At 55.6% G+C, this 23,782-nt stretch overlaps 2 protein-coding genes across 3 annotated transcripts; one reads left to right on the plus strand and one right to left on the minus strand.

Annotated features, from left to right (window-relative positions):
- The first annotated feature begins 846 nt into the window (after positions 1–846).
- ICMT (isoprenylcysteine carboxyl methyltransferase) lies at positions 847–15,625 on the plus strand. Of its 2 annotated transcripts, none has more exons than XM_031463930.2 (5): positions 847–1,085; positions 1,910–1,998; positions 2,937–3,106; positions 3,884–4,101; positions 11,700–15,625. In XM_031463930.2, exons 1-5 carry the CDS (start codon positions 891–893, stop codon positions 12,036–12,038), a joined length of 1,011 nt encoding a protein of 336 aa, XP_031319790.2. In that variant the 5' UTR covers positions 847–890; the 3' UTR covers positions 12,039–15,625. The 2 variants fall into 2 exon arrangements, with proteins under 2 accessions (XP_031319790.2, XP_031319791.2); XM_031463931.2 differs by lacking the exon at positions 11,700–15,625 and adding an exon at positions 6,059–9,370 and having other exon boundaries at positions 857–1,085.
- Positions 10,367–22,935, minus strand: RNF207 (ring finger protein 207). Its single transcript, XM_031463927.2, has 17 exons — positions 21,988–22,935; positions 21,202–21,334; positions 19,856–20,000; positions 19,679–19,760; positions 19,529–19,604; positions 19,327–19,452; positions 18,874–18,920; positions 18,524–18,596; positions 18,384–18,452; positions 17,883–17,951; positions 17,697–17,794; positions 16,744–16,930; positions 16,390–16,575; positions 16,065–16,116; positions 15,626–15,743; positions 11,653–11,733; positions 10,367–10,679 (listed from the first exon to the last, which is right to left on the minus strand). The coding sequence occupies exons 1-17, from the start codon at positions 22,176–22,178 to the stop codon at positions 10,508–10,510; spliced, it is 1,905 nt and encodes a 634-aa protein (XP_031319787.2). The 5' UTR covers positions 22,179–22,935; the 3' UTR covers positions 10,367–10,507.
- Positions 22,936–23,782: the final 847 nt, after the last annotated feature.

The following is a 23,782-nucleotide window of genomic DNA, read 5'->3' on the forward strand; positions in this document are numbered from 1 at the left end:
TAACATACATATATGATGTAAATATCATATAAAGGTAATATATATTGATTGTGGACCATATGGAAAATACAAACGCATATAAAGAACACAATAAAAGCCACCCAGAGTCCTGACACCTGAAGATTATCACTGTGAAATAATTTTGGCTTCTATTTCATTTTCCCAGGCTCACACATATACTTTTGTTTTTCCCAAGTGAAGTCAGGATCCCCCTGTAAAGTTTTGATTTCTGCCTTTTAGCATTTCCACCGTAGGCCAACATTCTCCCTCAACACGAACTGCAGTGGGTGGTCATCTCGCTGCGTGGGGCCCAGTGCTGCGATTTCAGGCTGCCCCAAGGGCAGTGTCCCCGCCGCCCGGGCACCCAGCGAGCACTCCGAAACCCTGCGGGGGGCGGGCAGTCCCTGCGCAAGGACCCCGCGGGGCGAAGTCGGGTGGAGGTGGCTCGCCCACCCGAGTCCGAGAGCCAAAAGGTGTCAGTTTCCGGGAGGACCGCACGGGGCCGACGAGGGCGGGGTCCCTTCAGATTTCACCGGACAGGGACATTCTGGAGTTTGGGCCGACTCCTGACAGACGCCGGCGGCGACTTCTCGGCCCAGGACCCAGGCGCCCCGCGGCCCCGCCCGCCACCTGCCGCTCGCCGCTAGCCGCTCGGACTGGGTCAGTTGTCCCTTGGGGACGGCAGGGCGGGGCCGCGGGGGCGGGGCGCTCCCGCCAAATTCGGGCCCCAACCCAGCCGCGCGGCGGTATCGCGAGAGCTCGCGGGCGGCGCGCAGGTCCGGGCGGCTGCCCTTCCCGGCCGGCGTCGGCGGCGCAGTGCGCAGGCGCGGCGGGCGGGTTTCCCCGGGCTACAGCCGGCGCCAGCGCCCGCTCGTCCGCCGCCCTGCGCCATGGCGGGCTGCGCGGCGCGGGCTCCGCCGGGCTCCGAGGCGCGCCTCAGCCTCGCCACCTTCCTGCTGGGCGCCTCGGTGCTCGCGCTGCCGCTGCTCACGCGCGCCGGCCTGCAGGGCCGCACCGGGCTGGCGCTCTACGTGGCCGGGCTCAACGCGCTGCTGCTGCTGCTCTACCGGCCGCCGCGCTACCAGGTTCGGGCCAGGCCGGGCCGGCGCGAGGACCGGGGCGGGGGTCAGGGCGAGGGTCGGCGGGCCGGGCGCGGCGAGTGGGCACTGTCTCCCGGGGGTCGAGGTCTGGGTCGGCCGAGAGCCCGGCCCGCGAGAGGGGCTGCCTCCCCCGGCCGTGTTCTTGAGCAGCCTCAAGTTCAGGTGGCAGGAGGAACCCCTCCTCTCCAGTTTGGGGGGGCGTGGGGCCCCTCTACCTGGAAGAGTGGGTGGGAAACTGCAGTTGGTGCGATTCAGCATGTGCGGCTGATGCGCTTGGGGCGGGGAGTGAGCGGGCCCACGAGTTCTTTTATGTAATTTAAGGTGTGGAGAACTACCTGCTGTCAAGTCTGAGGTCAAAGGCCCCCGCAGTTACGTGCAGGGGGCTGGGCGCAGAATCCCGGGTGCCCCGACCCGATTCGCTGCGTGGACTTGAGAGAATCCGGCCAATAAGCTAGGTTTACGCAGTTTTCCCACAGCCCAGAATAACAATAATCATAAGTAATGGTAGCTGCAACTTATGTAGCGCTTAGTCTTAAGTGTTTTACGTGGGTAATCCTCCGAGGCGGGTACTGTTGGCCACCCCCGTTGTGTAGATGGGGAAACCGATGTCCAGAGAGGTTAAGTAACTTCCTAAGGCCACAGAGCCAGAGAGGGGCGGGCTTGGGGTTGGAACCTGGGCAGCCCTGCTTCACCCTGTTAACCTCTGAGCAAATTGGCTCCGTACTTGCCAGTGGCCTGCTTATCCCAGGAAGTGGGATGTGTGCTCTGAGAACAGCCAGGTGACTGAGCTTCCTTTGGGTCTGTTTCAGATAGCCATCCGAGCCTGTTTCCTTGGCTTTGTGTTTGGCTGTGGAGTGCTGCTAAGTTTTAGCCAGTCTTCTTGGAATCACTTTGGCTGGTAAGGAGTGCTTTGGAAATGATAGTTTTGAGGTGAGGGTGGGTGGATCAGAGGGTCAGGAGTGATGTTTCTGCACCCCTGGCTGGCTGGCTGGCTGGCTGGCTGGCTGGGGGCTATTGAGGGTTCTAAGGAAATGAGATCTCTAGCGTCCACCTAGATTCCCACATCTCGGACCTCGACAGCTTGTGCCCATTGGTTCCTTCTGCTGCAGGTGGAAACAGGTCTCCCTGGCACCCTCCCCATAGGCGCTCTGCAGCTGCAGCCCATTGAGTAATGTGACCAGCCCTTCCCAGAAGAGGGTGCAGGTCCTCAGTGACAGGAAGGGGCAAGGCTCTGGCTCGTCTTCAACAGGCCTTTTCCGTTTCTATTAGGTCACATCTAGTGCATCCCCCACGGCCAGTGTAGGATTTTTCCCTACACTATGATTTCAGTCCCTTGAGCCTTCTAGTCCCTGACCTGGATATGAACCAGTGGCTTCAAGGTAAAAAGCTTTATCTCCTATTATCAGTACTCTGAGCCATCTAATCCTTCTTTGCCGGAATTATTTCAGTTTTTTGAATTTTTGTATTTGACATACATCACTACTTTATTTTGATATTTCCCTCTTTCATGTTTTCCTGTGTGTAGTGTCATTTTTTTTTTAAAAAAGGCTGAAGGCCCATAATGCCTTCCTAGCCTATGTTTTTTGGGTTTTTTGGTTTTTTTTTTTGTTTTTTTTCCCCCCTCCTGTGACATGCAAAAACGTGGTCCCTTTAAAACCCCACTTTCTGCAAACCTCAAGGAGTGATGGATGCTACATGTGGGTGCCTGATGTCCACTCTCAGACAGGTGACAACAGGACCTCATCATAGAATTCAGGGGAAGTTCAGACCAAATCTGTGCTTTGACTTCTGGTTCCCTTGCCCCAGCTTACCTCTCTTCCTTTTTCGTTTAAATAGGTACATGTGCTCCCTGTCACTGTTCCACTATTCTGAATACTTAGTCACGGCAGTCAACAATCCCAAGAGTCTGTCCTTGGATTCCTTTCTCCTGAATCACAGTCTGGAGTATACAGTAGCTGCCCTTTCTTCTTGGATAGAGTTCACACTCGAAAATATCTTTTGGCCAGGTCAGTGTGCCCTACTTTCCCTTCTGGCGGGGGGACAGGTGGCTCCCACGGGGTGCCTGAGGACAGTGACGTGGGTGCACGTCTCAGGTCTAATCTCCCAAGTGACTTTCCCCAGACCTCTGTCCTCACTAAGCTCTTTATAAAGGCCAGGCTCTGCTTGTGAATTCGGCTTCTGGATTTTGAATGGAGGACACGTTGACCTTTCGCTTTAAGCCCTGAATAACATAGTGCACCATCTAACGTGAAGCCCCAACTTTTGGTAAAACTAATCCCAGTTTTATAGTCAGGAGATTTGGATCTATTCATTTTCTGTGTTCTTGTGAAGATTTCATTAGCAAAAAACCACTGCATCTGGAACCCACCCTCACACCGAACTTTCCACAGCAAGTTAAAGAAAGTGTATGTAGTTCCCAGGATTTGGTAAAGGGCTAAGGCAGGAAACGCTGGCTCCTCCTCTGCCTCACTTAGCTGACCTTGTCCCCAAAGGCAGGGTGGGAGCGTGTGGCAGGGCGGATGTGGACTGAGAGCCCATCAGCTCTTTGCCACGAGGCTCTGACTGCGCTTTGGGAGCTTCAAAGTACATGGGTGGACAGCGCAACTTAGGGGAGTGTGTTTTGCTTATAGTTAATTTTAATGTGGTAACAAGTGCTGACTGCCCACTAGCATGTTTTCTAGTGTTCCTGTATTTGGGAAAATTGGTTCATTTTAAGCATCCAAAGGGGGAACTCAACAATCTGGGGTCTTCACTTCCCATTTGTCACCTCATCTCCCTGGCAGAACTGAAGCAGATCACCTGGCTCAGCGCCACAGGGCTGCTGATGGTGGTCTTTGGAGAATGTCTGAGGAAGGCAGCGATGTTTACAGCTGGTTCCAATTTCAACCACGTGGTGCAGAATGAAAAATCAGAAACCCACACTCTGGTGACCCGCGGAGTATACGCTTGGTTCCGGCATCCTTCCTACGTTGGGTGGTTTTACTGGAGCATCGGAACCCAGGTACAGTATCAGATGCAATACTGGCCTCGTTTAAAGTTCTTTAAAATGTATTTTCAATTGACGTATAATTCCCATACCATTTCCAAGTGTACACTTCAGTGGGTTTCAGTGCATTTACAAAGTTGTTGGTCCTCTTAAAGAGGTACAAGTGTTCCCTGCCATGTTTCCAGTGATAAAGCCAAAAGAACTGATTTAGTTCTTAACTTCCTTTTTTTGCTGTATACTTAAGATCTGGGAGTCCTAAACTTGCGAACACTTGGTGAGTCTGGGTGCAGTCACTCCATCTGTCGTGCAGGGTGAGGGCCCTCTGCCACTCCCTAGGCGGCTTAGCTGGTTTTCATTAGAAGCTGCTGTTGATGAGGTCAAGGTCATGTGTCAGGCTGAACGTGAGTGAAGGAGGCTTGTTCTGTCTAAGGCTGCAGATCGAGCCGTGTTTCTTGACAACTGTCTCTGGAGTCTGTTCTCTTAGTCCTAGAAGGTCTTGGCCAGAGGATGTGGAGAGAGCTTAGAAGACTCATCACTTGTTTGGGAAAATCCATTCTGGGCCCCCAGGCATCCCACTGAAGTGCATGGTGCATGGGGACGCTCTGGTGACCCCAGTGGTATGGTAGGGGCAGGTTACTACACAGCATTTATTTTGAAACTTGCATTTTTGAAACTTAAGACTCCCGTATTGGCAGTCACATTCCCTGGGAACAAACTGATTGCAGTTGAATCATGTAATTCGCCGTAAATGCTAACTAATAAACTCAGCGCTCTAGGAATAAAGAGTTTTTCATACCTCTTGGACCATAGATCTTTTTACACCATGACCCAGCACACACGTTTGTATAAAAACGGAACAGATCTTTCCTGGAACAGACATTTACCCTTACTGTGTACACAGCACTCTATTTTCTATCTTACTGTTATTTGTAAAGCTGTTTATGATGCACTGAATTGATTCCATGGCTCCGTAACAGGTTGTGGCCTGAGATTGGGAAAGCCCGCTACAGGGCACGCTGGAAACTGCCCGTGTCTGCCGGCCGTGACGGCTCAGGCTCTGGGGTCACTGGCCGGGCCCGTCCTGGCTCTGACACTCACCGATTGGCCTCCCTTCCCTCATGAGTTCAGTGGGGACAGCGGTGCTCCCACAGGCTTGTTCTGGGGGTTGAATGGCTTGGTGGTGGTCGTGATGAGCTTGGCGTGTGTTGGGAACACAATAGGCGCTCAGTAAACTGGTGAGAATGAGAAGGAGGGGCATGTGCCTGGCCCTCTTGGCGGAATCACCCACCTGGGGAAGACATGCGTCCCGAAAGGGTCCACCGGAGTTGGGGGGTTGTGGTCAGTGGGCTCCCTGAGCTGCGCAGAGGAAGTGGGCCAAGGAGCTGCTTGCCCAGGTTCCAAAGCCAGGCTGGGGAGATGTGGTTTAGGCCTTGGTGGAGCAGGGGCGCAGGCTGATGAAAGAAGTGGTTTGGGCAGCTCAGCGGGGTAGCAGTGTGTGAGTACAGGGGAGCCTGTGGGGGCCGGGCAGCTGTGGGGTTGGAGGGAGCGCGTCAGGGTGTGTGTGGCCAGGACAGGAAGGAATGTGCTGGGAGCCCCTCGGGAAGGCGGTGGTGCGTGGAATTGGGGATTCACACATTGAGGTGGGGGAGGAGTTGCTGTCACCCCTACCTGAGGGTTGAAATCCAAGAGGTTGATCTTTCTTTTTAATGTTTAGGTATCAGGTAAGAAGAACAACAGAAAAGCATATGGAAAAAAAAGAAATGGTGACGAGTGTTTAGTTCTGTTGTGAAAGTGATGATGTGATTTCGGTTAGTGGCGCCCTGGCCCTGGCGCTCAGAGGTAGCATTTGGAGAGTCTGTCAGGCACTTTCCTGGAAGTCCGCTGTGCGTGTGGGAGAGCCACAGAGGCTGCTAAAGTTCACGGAATCGAATCACACTGACCTGGACCCGCTAACCTCGTGTTCCTCCAACAGGTCATGCTGTGTAACCCCATCTGCGGCGTGAGCTACGCTCTGACCGTGTGGCGATTCTTCCGCGACCGGACAGAAGAGGAGGAAATCTCACTGATTCACTTTTTTGGAGAGGAGTACCTGGAGTATAAGAAGCGAGTGCCCACGGGCCTGCCTTTTATAAAGGGGGTCAAGGTGGAGCTATGACATGCCGGGGGCGGTCCGGGCGGGGCCGAGGGGCCCCCGACTCTGCGCGGCCTGGACAGAACTGCCTCCTGTCGGCCACTCTGCAGAGTAGATTTTCTTAATCATTTTCTATGTCACCAGTTACTGTTCTGGAATTTCACTCAAGACCAAGTGGTCAGAAGGCCTTAGGACCAAAGGACCCCCTCCCCCGTCCCCACCACCCTGGAGCAGCCTGTTCTCAGGCTGAATCAAGGCAGGACGGAGACGAGAGAGACGGACGAGGAGGAAATAGCAGCAATACTCAGCAGCGCCCTCCGGACGTGCCCGGGCTGAGCCCAGGCCGCGCTCCACCCCGCAAGGCCCGCCATGCTAACTTGTGACCAGGCATCAGTGCTTCTTAGCGTTAGAGACACATTCAGAATCCTTACTTTAACCGAAAAACACAAACAGCACAGCTTTAACCTCCTTTCTCTCCTTAAGTGCATGAGCATCTATACGATTTTAAAGACACTTCCTTACAAGGCACTTTGGCTCTTCATAGATCCCATCGTATTTACAGATCTATTTTTTTAAAATAGCAGTATGAACTCAAAGGGGACTTGGTTGGCGTGTGAGCCCCACCTTTTAAAGTTTGGCAGAAAGGCAGCGTGGATGCCCCCAGATGACTCGACCGAGGCTGCGCGTTACCAGGGCCCCCCAGGCCAGGGGTCTCCCGTGGCGTCTCTGGGGCCCTGGCTCCTGCTCTCCACTAGGAGGGGGCTGTCCCCAGTGACAGGCATGTCACAGATGTGTCATTTCTTCTTCATCCAAGAAATGCCTCCTGGACGCCTGCTCTGTGCCGGGCCCTGTTAACATGGAGAAGTGCTGCTCTCTGTCTGCCTGGGGTTTCTTCTTATGTTACCATGGCTTATGTTTTTGCGTTTCAACTTAAACCTATTAACCATTGATTTCTCTGTTCTGTTCTCAAAATGCCATCGTCCCTAATGCCGTTTCAAACCGTCTTTCCCAGAGGGGCTTGAGTATATACACAACCACAAAATTCAAGCAAGTCATCTCATGAGAAAAATAGAGATGTAGTCAGTACTTTGTCAGGTTCGGGGAGAGTGGTTGGCTTTGCACGTCAGACGTGTAAGCTTTGAGACCCTTGTTGGATTCTGGACCAGAGAGGAACTTGGTGTCAGCGTGAAGCCCTTCCGTGCTGTCGTGCCGCAGTGGCCCCCGTGGGGCATGACTCTGAGGCGGTGTCAGCCCCAGGCTGTCACGCGGTCCTGCCACACTGCGCCACATGGCTTTCCAGGAGCCACTAAACCTTTCTGTGCCTAGACCCCCTGCTCTGTCGAAGGGGGTCAGTACCACCTACCTCACAGGGGTGTCGTAAAGACTTAGAAGAACAATGTCAAGCATTTTTAATACTGAAGTGAGAGATGGCAGAAATGAAACCGGTACTGCATGAGTCACACAAAAAAAGAACAGCACGTGATTCGCTGTACCAGACACTGGAAATGTGTGTTCAAAAAAGCATTTTACCAACTCGGACTATTACTCATTTCTAGATTTCATGGCCTAATTAATTTTTTCATTATTATATATACCAAAGAGGTTTACGGGTTCGTTGGTGACTGGTATGGCCCCTGCTGGTGTGAGGACTAGACAGACTTGACCCTCGACCCTCTCTGGGGTCTTGTGGGCAGACTGGCCTGGGTGGCTGCTGGAGCCTTGGCGGCTGGTTCCTCGTCCTCATATGTCAGCATGCACTTCCTCTGTCTGGGGACTCGAGTCAGTTCTAAACTTGTTCTCCAGACTGTGTAGCGAAGTGAACTCCACGTAGGATTGCAAAACGGAGAGGATATGCCTTGGGTTTAGGCGACTGTCCCCAGCTCTTTGAGGGGAAGTTCTGTCTCACTACATCCAGCAGGATTGGACCCAGCGTTCATGACCACTGAGGGCCACGAGGTCCTCTCTTTACCAGGTGGAGAGCAGCTGGTGGCGCCTCCGGCGTTGTGGACAGTGAGATAGAAGGTGTTGGTCTGTGTCCCTCCTCCCCCAGCCACGCAGGCCCTCGCGTTGGCAGTGAGACCCGTGCACCACTTGCACTTGACGTGACTTTAAAGAGTGGCTCCAGAGCCTGGTTTGTCACCCAGGGGGAGGTCAGCACTGACTTAGTTGGATAACACATGAACTACTTTGGGGCAGGATTTGGCAAGTGGTTGACTCTCATCTAGCACTGAGATCTTCGCAGTATTTTTAACTTGATAAATTTAGCAGTGACAGTGCACGCGGCTGAGAATCAGGTTAATGAGGTACTGGCTTTTTGGGTATTTCCGAAAGCTTTTTTTGGGTAGAGGCTGCATCGCCAGTTCCCTCAAATTAAAAAACTGTCAAGAGAGTTCTTTTTCCATTGCAGGTTTTACAGCGGAGATTCTGAGATGGAAAATAGGCACTGAACAGAACAAAGCAACTTTGAAGCAGCATAAAATGAAGCATCTTATGAGGATTTGTAGGCTGGGGCTGAGAATGGCAGTTTATGGTTTATGGAAGAGGTCGTGGGGCCAGCCTGGCAGAAAGCAGGAGGCGGCAAGACCCCACCACCACTTCATGGCCATAAACTGTTTCTTAAGCCTTAAAAGTAAACTCTGTTCTTCCTTCCATTTATTCAGCTCTCTGGGTGATAGACACGATAGCAGGGGTGTCCCTCAGCCAAGGGGTTTTGCTAATAGATTCGGTTCGGTCGGGCCTGGGCACGGCTCCTTTTGGTCGCAGTCCCTCCGTAATGGGTACAGTGTGCCACTGTCCCTTCTCTGCACTTTCTTCCTGCCTTAGATAGTTGTGCTTTCGCACCGCGTCTGCTCCTGTAGTGACTTGGCGAGGTCAGGCGACCCCGGCCTGTCCAGCGTGGTGGGAGAGGCTGGCTGCCTGCGCCCTGCTGTGAAAGCTTGATGCCGCATCCTGGGCCCCGAAGACCGGCCAGTCAGGTGTGGCGGCAAGCGCTCGCTCCCAAGGACCTGTCCCGTAGTTAGGAGAGTAACTTAACAGAGTAATTATTCTACTCTTTACATGCAGAAATGTTTATTTAAATACTGGATTTTCTTTGACAGATACTGATTATTTCCGATTCTTAAATAAAACTGTACTTGATTTCACTATGAACAACAGTGTGGTTGTGGGGGATTTGGAAACCCTAGGATCTTGCTGCTTCTGGCTAAGAAACGTCCCGAACCTACAGCATAAAACCAGATGTGTTTTGCCTACTTGATTCTGTTCTGAACTCCTACCTGTAACCAGTTTGTCATGCAAGTTCCTCCTGCCCCCTGGGCCACCGTGGGAGGTTTGTGATGCTTTGGAACCAGAGCGTCAGGGCTCTGATGTGACAGGTGTAGAGATACTGATGTAACTGAGGTACCAGCGTATTGACCTGTGGGCCTACCTGGCTTGTAGAAGCCATCCGCTGCTGGAACCACTGAATCCAGCCGATACCTGCTCAAAATGTGACTATCTGGGCATCATTTTGCCTCTGAAACTTTACAGTTTAGGTCATGGAGGTTAATTTTTTTGTTGTTAAGCATTTTAAGTTCCACTTGATAAAAAGGGTGCTTGGGTAGGGATGGAAAACTACTTGAGCAAAGTTGCTGGTGAATTGTGCTTTAATCTTAATAAAGGGCGAACAGCAGGAGAGCGATTGGGGTCAGGAAAGGTAGCAGAGAAGCCATGATGGTGGCTGCCTCCTGCCACGCAGGCCGCAGGCCACCAGGTGCTATTGCTTTGCTTCATGAGCTCAGCTGGAGCAAAGGTTTCTCCCTTTTGCTGAGTCAGCGCTCAGATTACTGGGTGGAACTTTCCAGCAGCTCCCGGTTAACAGCAGGGCTGTGATGCTGGAGGAACTGGATTCCTCTGAGACAGAGCAGCTGCTGCACAGTGGGACAGTCTCCTTGTCTAAATTTCAGACAAGTGCACCCCAACGGAAGCTTGAGGGGCCCAGCCCACAGATGCCAGGGAGATGCAGGGTGAACGAGGGGCCTCGGGCTGGGTGTTCACACGTTTAACATTTTCCAGATGGACTGGGAGGGACACTGTCCCAAGTAACCATCATGAGGAGCACGACTTTGAGCAACTTGAAGTCTAGACTAAGCCAAAGAATCTGAAATTAGGACCTGGCCAAGTTTCTGGGGTTTACTGCTGATACATAAGTACACCTTAAAAAAAAAAAAAAAAAAAACCAATGGGAACCACCTTTCCTTCACTTTCCCAGCCTTTGTAAAATGCCCAACCCGCAGGGACCAGTCCCAGTTGCTAGGCTGGGCGCTCTCTCCGCGTGGGGACGTCACCCCCGTTTTTCGGTTTGGGTCTATGAGAATCTTTGTTTTTCAGTGAAGGCTCATCTGTGAGGCTGCTCAGAGCCCGGCTGTTCCCTTTAGGCTCTGAGGTCTTCTCTCTCTTTTCCAAGACACTTACTGGATCGTTCCTAAAGAAACAAACTTAACGTGAGTTTCTGTCTGCTCCCCCCACCTTGCTGCATCCCAGTGCTGAAGTCCACTCGGGCAAGGGCTTTCGGAATGGCCAGCCCTTCTGGAAGGCACCAGTAGATGACCATATCTTCTGAACCAGAACTACATCGTCTCCTAAAGTATTATCTCATTTCTTAAAAAAAATTTTTGGTGGGGGTTTATTTATTTTTAGAGGAGGTACTGGGGATTGAACCCAGGACCTCGTGCATGCTAAGCATGTGCTCTACCGCTTGAGCTATACCCTCCCCCCTCTGATGGTTTTCAGTTGCCAAAGCAGCAGCAGTTTGGTCTCAGCTCGTGGTGACAGTGCTTTGAATCGACCCTCCCTTGAAGCATCTGGGCTAAACGAGGTGCCTGGGAGGGTGGGACAAGTTTCTGCTCTGTCACCAACCACGCTGTGGCTCTCGATGGCTGCAGACCTCCCCGCGCCCCTAGGCTTTCCTAGCTGCGCCTTTCTACAACTCTGTTCTCCAGCCCGTGACTAACACTTTACTGAGAGTGCAACACTGAAAGGTGAGCCTGTGACGGGGACAGGTCTGTTACCGCACGTTCTTCTCTCCCCCTGGCAAGTGTTTTGGCAAACGCTGTGGCTCCAGTGAATAGTAACGCTCTCACAAAATAAGTAACTCTCAGTCACTTTTTCTCACGTAAGGGGGTTTGAGTGACGCGGGGTGACAGCCTGCGCGCTCAGTGGCGTGAGCGGGGTGGCCGGCAGACACAGCCACCCCAAGTTATAAAATGTGGGTCAGGTCTGTCAGCCACATCTGTCATCTACCAGGTCACATATTTGAAGGCACTGTGTAGATTAAGAGCCCCTCCGACCCCGTGTTTTACAAACTGGGGCCCTGCTGAGGCTGCAGAGCTGGGCTGTCTTTGTCGTCGTGTGTGTCCCTGAGATGAAGTTGTTTGCTGTGGGAAGATTTGCTCCACCTGGCCTGGGTCTCGCCATTCACGCCGTCGTCATACGTGTTTTGCAGGTGGTCCGACTGTTCATCCACGGGTGCCTGAAACCTGGGCGAGAGACGGCAGTTACTGGGAACCAGGGTGGCAGGAGAGGTGGCCCGCCACATGCCCCTAAGCTCACTGCACAGCCTTGTGCTAACACTCAAGGGCCCGCCTCGAGCTCTGGGCCTCAAATATTTGCTGAGGGCCAGGGCCATGGCAGTGGATGGGGGAGGCCAGGCCCTGGTCCCGCAGAAGCTGCGTTCCAGTCGGGGAGACACGCCAAGGCTGGGAAGGACGCATGGTGGAGCCGGACGGTGACAGCGAGCGAGGCCTCCTTTCACCAGGGTGGTCTTGGGAGGCCTGCCTGTTGACATGCAAGCTGCGGCCTGAGTGACGAGCATCCGTGGAAGCACCTGGAGCAAGAACCCTTCCTGCAGGGGCTGGGAGCAGAGCAAGCCCAGCTCCTCCGGGGACTGAGAGGCCGTGGGGGCCGGGGCGTGGGGGGGGTCCCGGAAAGGCTATCGGGGCCCAGCACAACAGGCTTTAGAAAGACCACTGGCCGTGTGACGTGCTGGCGGGGCCGGGGCTGGGGCTGACGACAGTGGCTTGGATTGGGGGCTGCAGTGGAGACAAAGCAGGTGGATGAGACAGTGGAGCCAGCGGGATCTGGGGACGGGTTGGAAGAGGGGTGAGGAAAGGAATCCAGATGTCTCCCTGGCTTCTTCCAGGAGCATCTGGGTGACTGTGGTGCATTTACTGAGATGAAGCAGGAGGACCATGTTCCAGGGGAGGAAATTGAGTCCTGGGGCCATTGTTGGATTTGAGGTGCCCGTCTAAGCAGAGACCCCCCCCCCCCAGGAAGGGACACTTGGATATGAGTCTGGAGCTTGGGCGGGTCCGTACTGGGGACAGGGACTGGGGGTCGTCTGCACCACCACAGGGGTTTTAAAGCCAGGAGACCGGGTGAAGCCCCCGAAGGAGAGGGTGCAGAGGGAGGAGTATGCCTGGGGCTGAGCCCTGGGGAAGACTGACATCTGGGCCTTGAGCCAAGGAGGCAGAGCCAAGCCAAAGGGGCTAAAGGAACAGCTCGGGGGGCAGGAGGGAAACGGAGTGTGGAGTGTCTCTGAAGCAAGAGCAGAGCACTGTGAAGGTGATGGATGGTCTAGGCTCCTCAGTGCTGCTCTTCTGAGGCCAAGGGATGGAAAGGTCACTGATGAGTGGATTCTTGGTGGGCGGGGGGCGTGGCCAGCAGTGGGAGGGGAGGAAGCAGAGGGCAACTCCAGACACCTAGGAAGTGGTGCCAGGAAGAGGGCTGGAGGCAGCCTTCCTGCTCACCCCAAACCTCCAGGAGCTTGGCTCCAGCCCAAGTGCCTTTCCAGTTACTGAAACTGACCACAGATGCCATTTCCCCACAGAGATGTGACTCCCCCAGGTGTTGCCCCTTGTGGGCGGACAGGAGCACACTACTGGAAGCCAGCTGCTCACAAAGCAGAGCACACAGAAGGGAAAGGGCGCAAATGATAAGGGCACGGCTTAGTCTGGGCACACAGGACGTCACCTCCACCCAGAGGCCCTCCAGGATAATCACCATCCAAAATGCTAACATGAGAGGTTAGTTCTGCTTGGTTTTGAGGTTTTATAAATGGAATCACACAGTATCTAGAGTAAACTGCTTTGAATGTCAGCTTGGGAGGAAACAGCGTAACTAGTCCTGGATAGACAAAGATTGATCAGAATTTGTGCAGAAGGTATGAGGAGTGGAACTTCTCAGTGTGACATGTTAAAATAGTCACTTAAAAGGAGGTTTGACAGTTTTGGATTAATGTGGCAATTGTATACACAAACACACACACACACACACACCCTAATTTTCCTTCTTCCCCAAACTCACTAAAACTAGTAAAGGGACCAAAATGAGGGGGTAAAAGAAAAGCCTCTCCAGGTTGAGGGCAGGAAAGGCTAACACCAAAATTTTGGAGGCTGGAGAGCATGTGGACAAGTGGTCACTGAGTTAGCAGACCCGGGAAGCCTGAATTCAAAGTGCACAGAGCAAGCTGAGACCAATTCCCACCAGAATCCTCAGGGGGCTCAGGAATGGGCAGCCCCGTTGCCTCTGCGGGACTGAGTGGGACTGAAATAGGACGATGAAGGTCAAGATCCCTGCCTCTGAACATGCTGGCCCACACCCCTCAGAAGTCTGCAGCGTTAGTCTCTGGGAGGGTACAGCACACAGGTGAGAACCAGAAAACCAGGTGTGCGTACAGATGCTCCAGATGGTGACCTTCCAGGAAGGAAACCGGGAAGAGATCTAAAACTGACATTGAGGCATTGAAGAAAAAAAAAAGAAAAGAAAAGAAAAGAAAAGCAAAACAAAAAACCCTGACCACGCAGATCCCTTACACTGAAACACCACCCATGGGCTCAGAGCGTCCATCCCGCCCTACTCCACCCCAACCCCACCCCAACCCCAACTCCTAACATGAGCACGTAATCAAAGATTTCCTGACCATCTGAGAAAAGCCTTTAACGTGGAAGATAGAAACCTAAACAAACAAAACGTAACTTGGAGGAAATAGACTTCAGGGAGAAGGAAACTTAAAGAAATAAAAGCAGAGGCGGTTGCGGACATAGCTCAGTGGTAGACCGCGTGCTTAGCATGCACGAGGTCCTGGGTTCAATCCCCAGCGCCTCCATTAAAAAAACAAAACAAAACACCACCACTAGGGTGGGGGGGAGAAAGCAGACACCTATCAGCCCCCGAGGGGCGACCAGGAAACAACAAGACGCTGTGTAACAAGAAGAGGGTACAAAAATGCCTATAGTTTAAAATGTTTAAAAGAGCTCTTGGAAGTTTTCTTCAAAAATGAAGAAATGAATAGAAGAGTTAGAAGATAAGTGAGGAAATCTCCCAGAAAGAACAGCAAAGAGATGGAAAACAGGCCTGAAAGGGGAGGGTAAGTCAGAGGGCCAGCTCAGGGAGGCCCGTGTCCAATAAGAATTCCACAAGTGGAGAAAATCAACTGACCAGTTCAAAAAGAAATACGCCCAACATGAAGGACATGAATTTCCAGATTGAAAGGATGCGCCAGTACCCAGTGGATAGAACTAGACCCTCACCAATGTGAAGCTTCAGGACACTGGGAGCAGAAAAGATCCCACAAGCTTCTACGGAGAATTAGTAGGTCGCAGTGCAAGGATTAAGAATCGGAGTGCCTTCAAACTTCTCAAGGAAGAGAAGCATCTCCAATCAAGAATTTCCATCTGGAATTCAATGTGCAGCGAAACATTGTGAAGTCAAGTGTGAAGGCAGAATAAAGATACTGCAGACGTGTGCTATTCAGAACAAGTCCCTCCTTTCTCAAGGGCTGCTTGGGGGATGTGCTCTACCAAGCCGTGAGAGAGGAAACGCGGATGGAGGAATCAGATCTCTGCCCAGAGCCAGGCAAGTGGAGTCCCCTGGAGGGTGGCGGAGGGAGAGCGCAGGCTGACCACTGTGCGCCGGCCCTCCAGGGCAACCAGCCCACCCTGGGGCCCAGTGACTTGAGAGACAGCACATTGAGGACCTGCCACCAAAAAACCTCTGCCACTGTAGCACCTTTCAGTGCCCAAGTGTGGTGCTGAGAGCCTGGTCGAGGTTCCTGTCTAGACTCAGTTTAACTGTGTACTGAGGAAGTTCTCTTTCCTCTGTGTCCTGCTGTCTGGATCCGCTGAGGACCCTCATTGCACCCCCAAGGTGTAGAGAGGGGGGCCATTGTGAGCCCAGAAGTGGGAACTCAGAGCAGCCCACTCATTCTGTATTTTTGCAGATGGCCAGCACCTGCTCTGCCCAGGTGCCCTGTTTAAACGTTCACAACCCGGCCCACGGACTTCCCTGAGTGGGGCTCTTCCAAATGTGTGGCGCTTTCGCCACACACATTTGGAAGTGTCCTGGCTCCCTTGGAACACCCCCTGGTCTCACCTGGGCTCCAGCCGCTCCTTCACCTTGGCAATGGAGCGGACGTAGGGTGTGATCTGCTTGGTGATGGTGGTCAGGTAGGCATTCTCCTGTTTCAGCTGGAGAAGGTCACGGAGCTGGGCTGTGGGGGCCACGGCCAGAGAGTTAGGTCTTGTTGGCCTCAGATGCTTGCTCTCAAGCCTCAAACCATTTAGATATCCTAACTGTTTCAGTGGTGACCTCTAAGTAAGGAGTGAGAGGAGACTTGTGAAGGCATCCTACTTACTGAATCCTGAGGAGATGTATAATTTTGGGGTCAGTTAGCAGCTGTGAGGCAAAGGCAAGGGCTAAGGGGAAGAGCATGGGGGTTCATAGCTGGTTAATGGGTAACTGACTTCCTGCCCCTGAAAGCATGTGGTTTAGCTCCAGGGCTGCGGTGCACCCAGCATCAGCTGCCTGGGACCTTCATAAATCTCCTGCTCATTAGCCACCCGCTGGTAGGATTCCTCCCAAATCTGAAAGAGAAAGTGAGTCGGACATGGCATGTGACTGTGAGTTGGAATTTCCACTGGTGGCATTTCTGTCCTCTAGCTACTCAGAGCCATCAGGCACCTGCAGCCAGTTCCCATGGTTCCAAGTGGCAAAACCCAGGTTCCAGAGCCTGCCACACGAGGGCCTCATAGGGCACCAGGCCAAGGTCCTCCCCACTCCCGTTCCTGTCTTGGGGTAGCCCATGTATATGCTGACAAATGGGGTGCAGGGAAGGGAGGTGCCTCGGGAGGGGCTACCTCCTGGAAGACGACTCTCATCCCCTCCACAGACGCGTACTCCGCGGTGATCTGGGCGTCCACCTGCAAGGACTTGTGCAGAATGTCGCCCATGATCTCGGCCTTGATGAGCGAGTGGTGCTTGGTGAGGTCCCGGTGCAACTCCTGGACCTGGTCCTTCAGGTTCTGCATCTCCACCTGCAGGCGCTGGGGGGAGAGACGGCATGAGTGTCTGTTCCCCGCAGGCTGTGTGCATGGCAGGGGCGACAGCAGAGGGATGGCTTCCAGGCCACGTGGCCAAGACTAGATTTGGCCAGTGTACCTTAGGGAGAAGGGGAGGAGCCTTTCCCAGCCCTCAAGTTCTGACATCCTCACCCGGTAGGAGTCCTCATAGTGGCGGCAGTGCTCCGTGAAGGGTGAATCATCACCCTCTGCCAGCAGCACCTTGGTATTGATGGACCGGTGCAGCGTGGGCTTTTGGACCGGTGACCCCAACATCTTTCCCACTGGGGAAGGACAGCTGGGCCCCAGCATTACTTTGGGGCCCGAGCCCCCTGCTAGCCTAGGGAGAGAACCAGAATGGATATAGATGTTGGGGGAGGGGTGTCCACAGTGTCATTCCTTCTCCTAGCCTCCCAGTGCATTCTCAGCCCTCTCACCCCAGGCTGCAAACCAGAACCATGCAGGAGCTCTGAAAAAACCTGATGCAAGACTACACCCAAGGCCAGTGACATCAGAAGGATATTTTAAAACATCCTGAGAGTGATGCTGATGTGCAGAAAAGAGTCCATCCTTAGGGCTGGTCCCCCAGCAGACAGTATGTTCACTAACATACCCTGGACCTTGGAAATTTGGCCTGCCGTGCAGTCTCCCTTGCCTGGGGCCCTGGGGTCCTTGGCACACACATCTTAGGCATTTCTCCTAATTCCTCCTGGGTCTCTGGCTCTCCAGACTGGAGCCCGGAAGTCAGACCCCCTGAAGCTTCTGGCCACCCAGGTCCCACCTTAAGCTACCCCTTCCTTTCAGGGAGGAAAGGAGCTAAGACTGCGGCAGCGTTTGGGGGCAGCCCTCAAGTCCTCCTGTCCACCCCTGACCCAAGTCCGCACCAGTTCTACCAGGGGTTTCCGATCTGGGGGGGCCCCAAAGGCTACTTCCTGGCTAGGCAGACTCGCCTTTCTGCCCTGACGATGTCGGTGGCACCCAGACACGACGCGGGGAGCTCGGAGAGCTGGGAAGGGTGATGTGCGGCGGCCCCTGACCCAACCGGGACCTTGTGCCCGCCCCCTCCTCCCGGGTCCCGGTGCCTGGAAGGGCGCCCCGCGGCTCACATGCTGGTGCCACCCCCAGCACCCGCCGCCCAGCGTGGCCCCGGCAGCAGCAGCGGCTCCAGGCAGCGTGCAAACTCGTTGCGGTGGTCGCTGGTGATCTGGGAGGTGGGACAAGGTCCTGAGGCAGCTCCATACCCCGCGGGCCCCCGGCCTGCCCCCGCCCACCCAGCGGCACCGCCTGTGCACCTTGCTGCTCTGTGCCGGCCTCAGGCGATGTGGCCGTGTGACGATGCCTTGCAGTCTCTCCATCAGCTCCTGCGGCCGGTTCGAGGGAGGGCGCTCAGGTGGGTGGGGGGTGGGGGTGACCCACCTCAGTGAGGAGGGTGGCCCCGAGGGCAAGTCTGTCTTTGGGACTTTCCCTGCTGTCCATTGGCAGCTCCAATCCTCCCTGGGATTGGCCCGGATGCCCACATCAATCCCATTCCCAAATCTTCAGGAAAGGTTGGGGGGTCTGGACTTCAGTAGACACTCAGCACTTCGGGGGAGGAGACTTATATTCCCTTCCAGGCTTTGCTGTCCATTTAAAAGGGACTCAGCTGACCCCTGAATGGTTTGTAGATGACAGCGTGGAGGAGGGGAAGGTAAGCCCAGAGAACCCCGGTCCAGCCTCCAGGCAGGGGTTTCGGGTGTGCAGGGTAGGTTCCTGGTGGGTAGGGGGGGTCACTCGCAGGAGCTGGTGGCACTCACATAGCCCAGGTCCAGGAACTCAGCCTTGTTGGCCAAACTGAGGAAGGAAGAGCAGATGACCAGGTGAACCTGCAAGAGGGACACTGCTCAGTGCCTGGCCTGGCTGGGGTGCCCAGCCCGCACCCCCCAGCTCCCCTTACCTGCAGGGTGGGCAGCAGAGTGGCTAAATGGGAGAGCTGCTCCTTGAAGGCCTTGTCCTTTTCTTCATACTGGCTGGTGGAGGGGCAGGCAGCCTCATCTCCAAGGTGAGGGCTGCCCACCCCTACCTGGGATGGGGGTGCCTCAGAACTGGGTGGTTTCAGCTCCCCACCAGCTTTGTGCAGCATTCCCTGTAACCCCTTCCCTGAGCCCTGAGCCCCCCTGCCCTCCTCACTGGTGTCACCTGGATGTCTTGCTCCCCAGGATAGGGCAGGCCCAGGCCCAGGCCCAGGCTGTGAGATAGGTGTCTGGAGGCCAAGGGGCAGGGGGTGGAGACCCCACCACCACTCACCTCTGCACAGCTTGAAGCAGCAGCGCTTTCCTCTCTGCCAGTTTGTCCTGGGAGGGACAGTCTGCCACTGACTGCCACCTCCCACGGCTCTCCCACTCCCCTGGGCCCCAGCCACACAGCTGGCTAGGCTGGTCATCTCTCCAGCCTACCAGCTCTGCTGCCTCCTTCTAGCATCCCACTGCCTGAGAGCCCTGGGGCCCTCCCTTTACTGTCACCCCCGATGGACGTCTTCCTGACCACCTTTCACCATCAGCCTGGGGCAGGGCCTTGCTCCCCTTCTAGAACTCTCCTGGCACCTGAGATGAAGTAGCTCCTGGAAGGAGCTCAATGCTTGCTGACCTGCACTGGAAACTCCACAAGGGCGCCTTGTGGGGCCTGCGCTGTGTCCTGGGCACCGGGTCATGTTTGATAAGGATGCTCAGCCTATGGCCGTCCTGCCCCCCTGCCCCTCACCTGCATACTGCCGAAGAGGGCGTGGATGGCGGCCTCCTCATCGGCTGCGCTGCGTCGCACCTCCTCCACCATCGCCTGCAGCAGCGCGATGGCCTCCCGCGTGGCGGTCTGCAGGGCCTTCACTGCCTGGGAACAGGGCGGCCTCAGCCTCGTGGGCGTGCGTTCCCAACCCCAGCCCCGGCGCCAGGCACCCCGCGCTCACCAGCACCGCCTGCTGCAGCCGCTCGCAGCCCTGCACATACGCCGACTCGAGATCCACGCAGTGGGCCCGGCTCTCCCTGCGGGGAGCCCGCGGGTGAGCCCCGCTCCGGGCCGCCCTCCAGCCCCCCCACCTCCCGCGCCCTCTCCCCACCTCTGCATGTCCCGGAAGCAGCGGATGCACAGCAGCGACTTCTTGTCGGTGGAGAACATGATGTAGGGTTCGGCATGCAGCGCTGCGGCGGAGGCGGCAGTGAGGGCTCCGGACGGTGCCGCCCCCATCCCCACTCGCGGCCCCGGCGCCGGTCCCCACGCGGCCCGCCGCACTCACTGCACTTCTGGAGCACGTCGCGGCTGCGCTGGCCCAAGGCCACGATGTCGTGGCGCGAGAACATGCGTGCCCGGTGCGTCTCGTCGCGGCAGCGCGCGCACAGCGGCTGCCCGCAGGTGTTGCAGAAGTACGTGGTCTCCGCGTCCTGCGCACAGAGCTCGGGCTCAGCCCGCCCATGGACTGGGAACCTGAGCCCGATCACAGCCCGCGAGGGAACTGCAGCCTCCACACGTCGTTGCGCGAATCAGTTGCAGCCTGGGGCAGGCTCGCGGCCAACTGCAGCCCTTTCATGGGATTCCGACGCGCAGCGCCCTAATATACCCCTTTGACAGATGGGAATACCGCTGCCCAGAGACTAGGTAAGCAGGTCCAGTAAAAGGCAGGTACCCAAAACGGGCATGGGGAGGGGGTTATATGAGGTTGTGGGGAGGGCAGACACTGCATTTGGAAAACATTTAACCTACAACAAAACCGTGTGTGTGTCTGTGTGTGTGAAGACCTTTCAGACTTCCCTTGGTACCTTCAATAGGAGCCAAATGGCTGTGCTCACTCCAGCCATATGGTCAGCACTTGGCTGGGAGGAGAATAGGAGTGACGGTGTGCAGGTGCCCTTCCCCAGGGCTGAGAGTCCAGGGCATTGACTCCAGCAACGGCTAAGAAAGTACAGACATCACCCCACAACTCTTTCCTTTGGCACTCAAGCCATTTCCTTCCCACGCTCTCTCTACCTTCAGCCCCTCACCTCCTGCTGGTTGTCTGTACTTCTGGGTAACGCATATCCTAGAATTTGCCCAGTACACCCCAAACTTTTGCTCCTGCAGGGACATCCTCCTGGATTTGGAATACCCCATTCAGCCTTCACAGGCTGGAGAGAGTCCTGCGTGTCCTTCACAGTCCAGCCTGAAGCCTGATCTCTGCTCCCTGGTCTTTCAGGATCACCCATCCCCAGCAGCACACTGTCTTCACTTCCCCTTGGGCTGCAGATAGCTGTGCACAGCTACCCAGGTAGCAGTGGACCCTGGAGAGCTGGCCCAGGTCTGTGCACTGGACTGCCCTTCCTGTTCCAATTTACAACTCCACCCTGAGTTGGGGACCAGTAAGCTCCCCCTAAACTGAAATGGTCTTAATCTCTGCAACTATCTGGCTGTTGGCTCAAGTCAGTTGTTTTCGACCTCAGTCTCCACGCCAGTAAAATGGGCCCACATTCTGGATACAGGGTGGCTGAGAGAAGTGCTGGAGAATCCACTGATGGATAACCCTCTGAGGACATGTTGGCAACACTCCAAGCATCAGGACTGTGCAACCTGGCACTCTCCGCTCCCCAGCCCACCCCCAGGCACCCCTGCCTGCTTGCCGCACTCCAGGTCACAGTTGGCACAGCGCACCACCTCCAGGCCATCTCCTGAGCTGTCCACCAGGAACTGCAGCAGCCGATCCACTGGAGGGAGCCCGCTGGGGCCCTTCACCACCGTCTGGTATCTGCGGAGAAGCTTCAGCCAAGATCCAGATGCCCCTTCCCCAAGGCACCCTACCACTTCCTGCCCCATACATTCCAGGCTGGAACTAAAAATAGGACTGAGAGGTGGGGTGCCTGCAGGCCTGACATCTATAAATATCTCAGCCACTGCTCACTCTGACCCTGTCCCTCTCCAGTCCTGGGGAAATCCTGGGAGGGGGTTGGCAACCCAGGGTGCCAAAGGCAAAAGCCTCCCCTTCAACTCCTTCTCACTGCATTGGGCAAATTTAGGGCCACCCTGGGTAACCTGAGCCAACATAACACGCTTATGTTGACCTAAGACTTCAGGACCCCCAGGTGAGTTACTGATTGAGAGTGTTCTGAAGCTGTGCTGAGATTCCCATATTCCAGTAGCACTGGGTGGACAGGGCATGCCTTGTAGTCCGTCCTTGTCCCCTGACTTTCTGTGGGATGCCTTGGGCGATAACCCCAGGTCTCAGTTATCCTGATCTGTAAAATGGGTGGGAGGCTTCACGTTCTCCGTTGGAGAAGTACCAGCTGGGTGCAGACCTCTCCTAGCCTTCTCCACCAGGAGTCAGAGCCTTGCCCTTCCTGCACGTAGGTCCCTGCTTAGGTAGAGCCAGTTTCCCCTCCTCGGGGCCTTGGAGGCACTCACTGGCACAGCGGGCAGGAGAGGTGGCCATCAGCGGCGCGGCCGCGCAGGCAGCCGGCGCAGAAGTGGTGGAAGCAGTCCAGCAGGCACGGGCGCTCGTACTGCGCGTGGCACAGCGGGCACACAAGCGGGTGGCCGCTTGCCGCGTCCAGCGCGCTCGGGCCCTCCAGGGGAGCGAAGATAGCTCCGGACATCTTCGGGGACAGCGCAGGAAGGTGGCGGGGCGCCCTTGGTGCGGGAGTCTGTCCGCGGAGACCGCGCGAGCTCCCGCCGCCTGTCTGCCCCGTCACTGGCTCCCTCCTACCTCTCCCGATGGACCCCACCCGGCGTCCAACGGTCGTGGAGCTGGAAGCAGCTGGGGCCCGGGGCCGGCGGCTGGAGCGCCGGGCGCAGGGGGAGTGCGCCGGGAGGCGTGCGGGCGCCCTGTGCTGGCCCTCCTCGCCTCTCCTGGGGGGTGCCCTGGAAGGTCAGGCCGCAGGCCGGCAGTGCTTCCTATCCAACGCCCAGCCGCCCCCTGCCTGCCTCTCCTCTCCCACCTCCCCTCACTCCCACCCCAGGAATTCTGCTCCCGGTGTCCTCTGGGTGACCTGCAGGCGACACTCCTTCCGTGCTGGGTGCACCGTTACTCGGGCGCGGTGCTCCTGTCCACCTTTCCCAGGCTGGCGGCCACCGGTCACGGTCGCGGCCCTCCAAACCTCGCCCAGAGGAGGAGAAGCGGGAACCCGCGGATGGAAAGGACGGCTCCTGGCGAGGGTGCGAGGTTCCGACTGGACCCCGCCCGGGATGACAGAGTCTGGAACCTGGAGCCGCGGGAACGCCGCGCAGAGCGGGGCCCGAGGACCCTGGCTGCGGGCTCCTCGAGGGTGCACGGTCCCCCTGGCTAGGCCGGCTCTGTCCCGTCGGACTCGGGCGGGGACAGGAGTGGTTTCGCGCGGCCTCATTTCCTAGACGGCCAGTTGAGGGCGCCAGAGAGCAACAGCCGCCCCTCCCTCCCCTCCCGCAGACACCCGTGTTTGGGAGATCCCGTGAGAGCGCTTGGAATCCCAGGGCTGCCTTTGGCTGCCTGGCGGGACTCTCGGCCAAGTTCCTGACCTCTTAGAGCCTCAGAGCCGGGTTAAACAGGGCGGCCTCCCGTTGATGAGGTGAGACTTCAATGAGGTGAAATGAACGTCCTCAGCTTCCAAATAATTAAGACCCCACCCCCATCATCAGCCAGTTCTCCCCGAAGAGGTAGGTTTGGGCAGGAGAGTGAGAGAGGAAGCTCTGAGCCTCTCCTGCCGGCCCCCCTCTGCCTTTCTTGGCCCGGAAGGTACTTGTTTCACCGAGTGTCATTTTCTCCAGGGTCCCCGCCTTTTCTGCACACGTCATCGTGAGCTCTGCGAAGGGGCCCCTGTCTCTGACCCTCTTGAAATCAGTCAAGCCCAGAGCCTGACCCACAAAAGGCGCTCAATAAAATCTTACTAATAGGTTAAAAAAAAAAATAGGAGATAATATTCCAGTTAGGTTTTGAAGGATGAGTAGAAGTTTGCCAGGGGGAAGAAAGGAAGTGAATTCTAGGCAGGAGCTACTTATTCCTTTAAGGGTCCTCCTTAGACCTGGTTCCATTTGTTCTCCAAGTCATAATAACGATGGTCAATGTTTATGGGCCAAGATACTAGTCAAAGCTCTTTTACTTGTATTTTCTCATCTAATCCTGACAACCTTACAAAGTAGAAAATGTTACCCTAGTAGGAGGTAGAGCTGGTATACAGAACTGGATGGGTTCTTTATAAATAAATGATGCATTATTTTCCTCTGG

This window comes from Camelus dromedarius, chromosome 14 (genome assembly GCF_036321535.1).
Source record: "Camelus dromedarius isolate mCamDro1 chromosome 14, mCamDro1.pat, whole genome shotgun sequence".
Taxonomy (NCBI): domain Eukaryota; kingdom Metazoa; phylum Chordata; class Mammalia; order Artiodactyla; family Camelidae; genus Camelus; species Camelus dromedarius.

Coding starts and splice junctions, on each gene's coding strand:
- RNF207 (XM_031463927.2), bottom strand. CDS start 22,178: ATGTCCGGAGCTATCTTCGCTCCCCTGGAGGGCCCGAGCGCGCTGGAC. Junction 17,952..18,383: donor AGTTCCTGGACCTGGGCTAT/GTGAGTGCCACC, acceptor AACCGGCCGCAG/GAGCTGATGGAGAGACTGCA. Junction 16,576..16,743: donor ACTATGAGGACTCCTACCGG/GTGAGGATGTCA, acceptor CTCTCCCCCCAG/CGCCTGCAGGTGGAGATGCA.
- ICMT (XM_031463930.2), top strand. CDS start 891: ATGGCGGGCTGCGCGGCGCGGGCTCCGCCGGGCTCCGAGGCGCGCCTC. Junction 1,999..2,936: donor TCTTGGAATCACTTTGGCTG/GTAAGGAGTGCT, acceptor TCGTTTAAATAG/GTACATGTGCTCCCTGTCAC. Junction 4,102..11,699: donor ACTGGAGCATCGGAACCCAG/GTACAGTATCAG, acceptor CGTGTTTTGCAG/GTGGTCCGACTGTTCATCCA.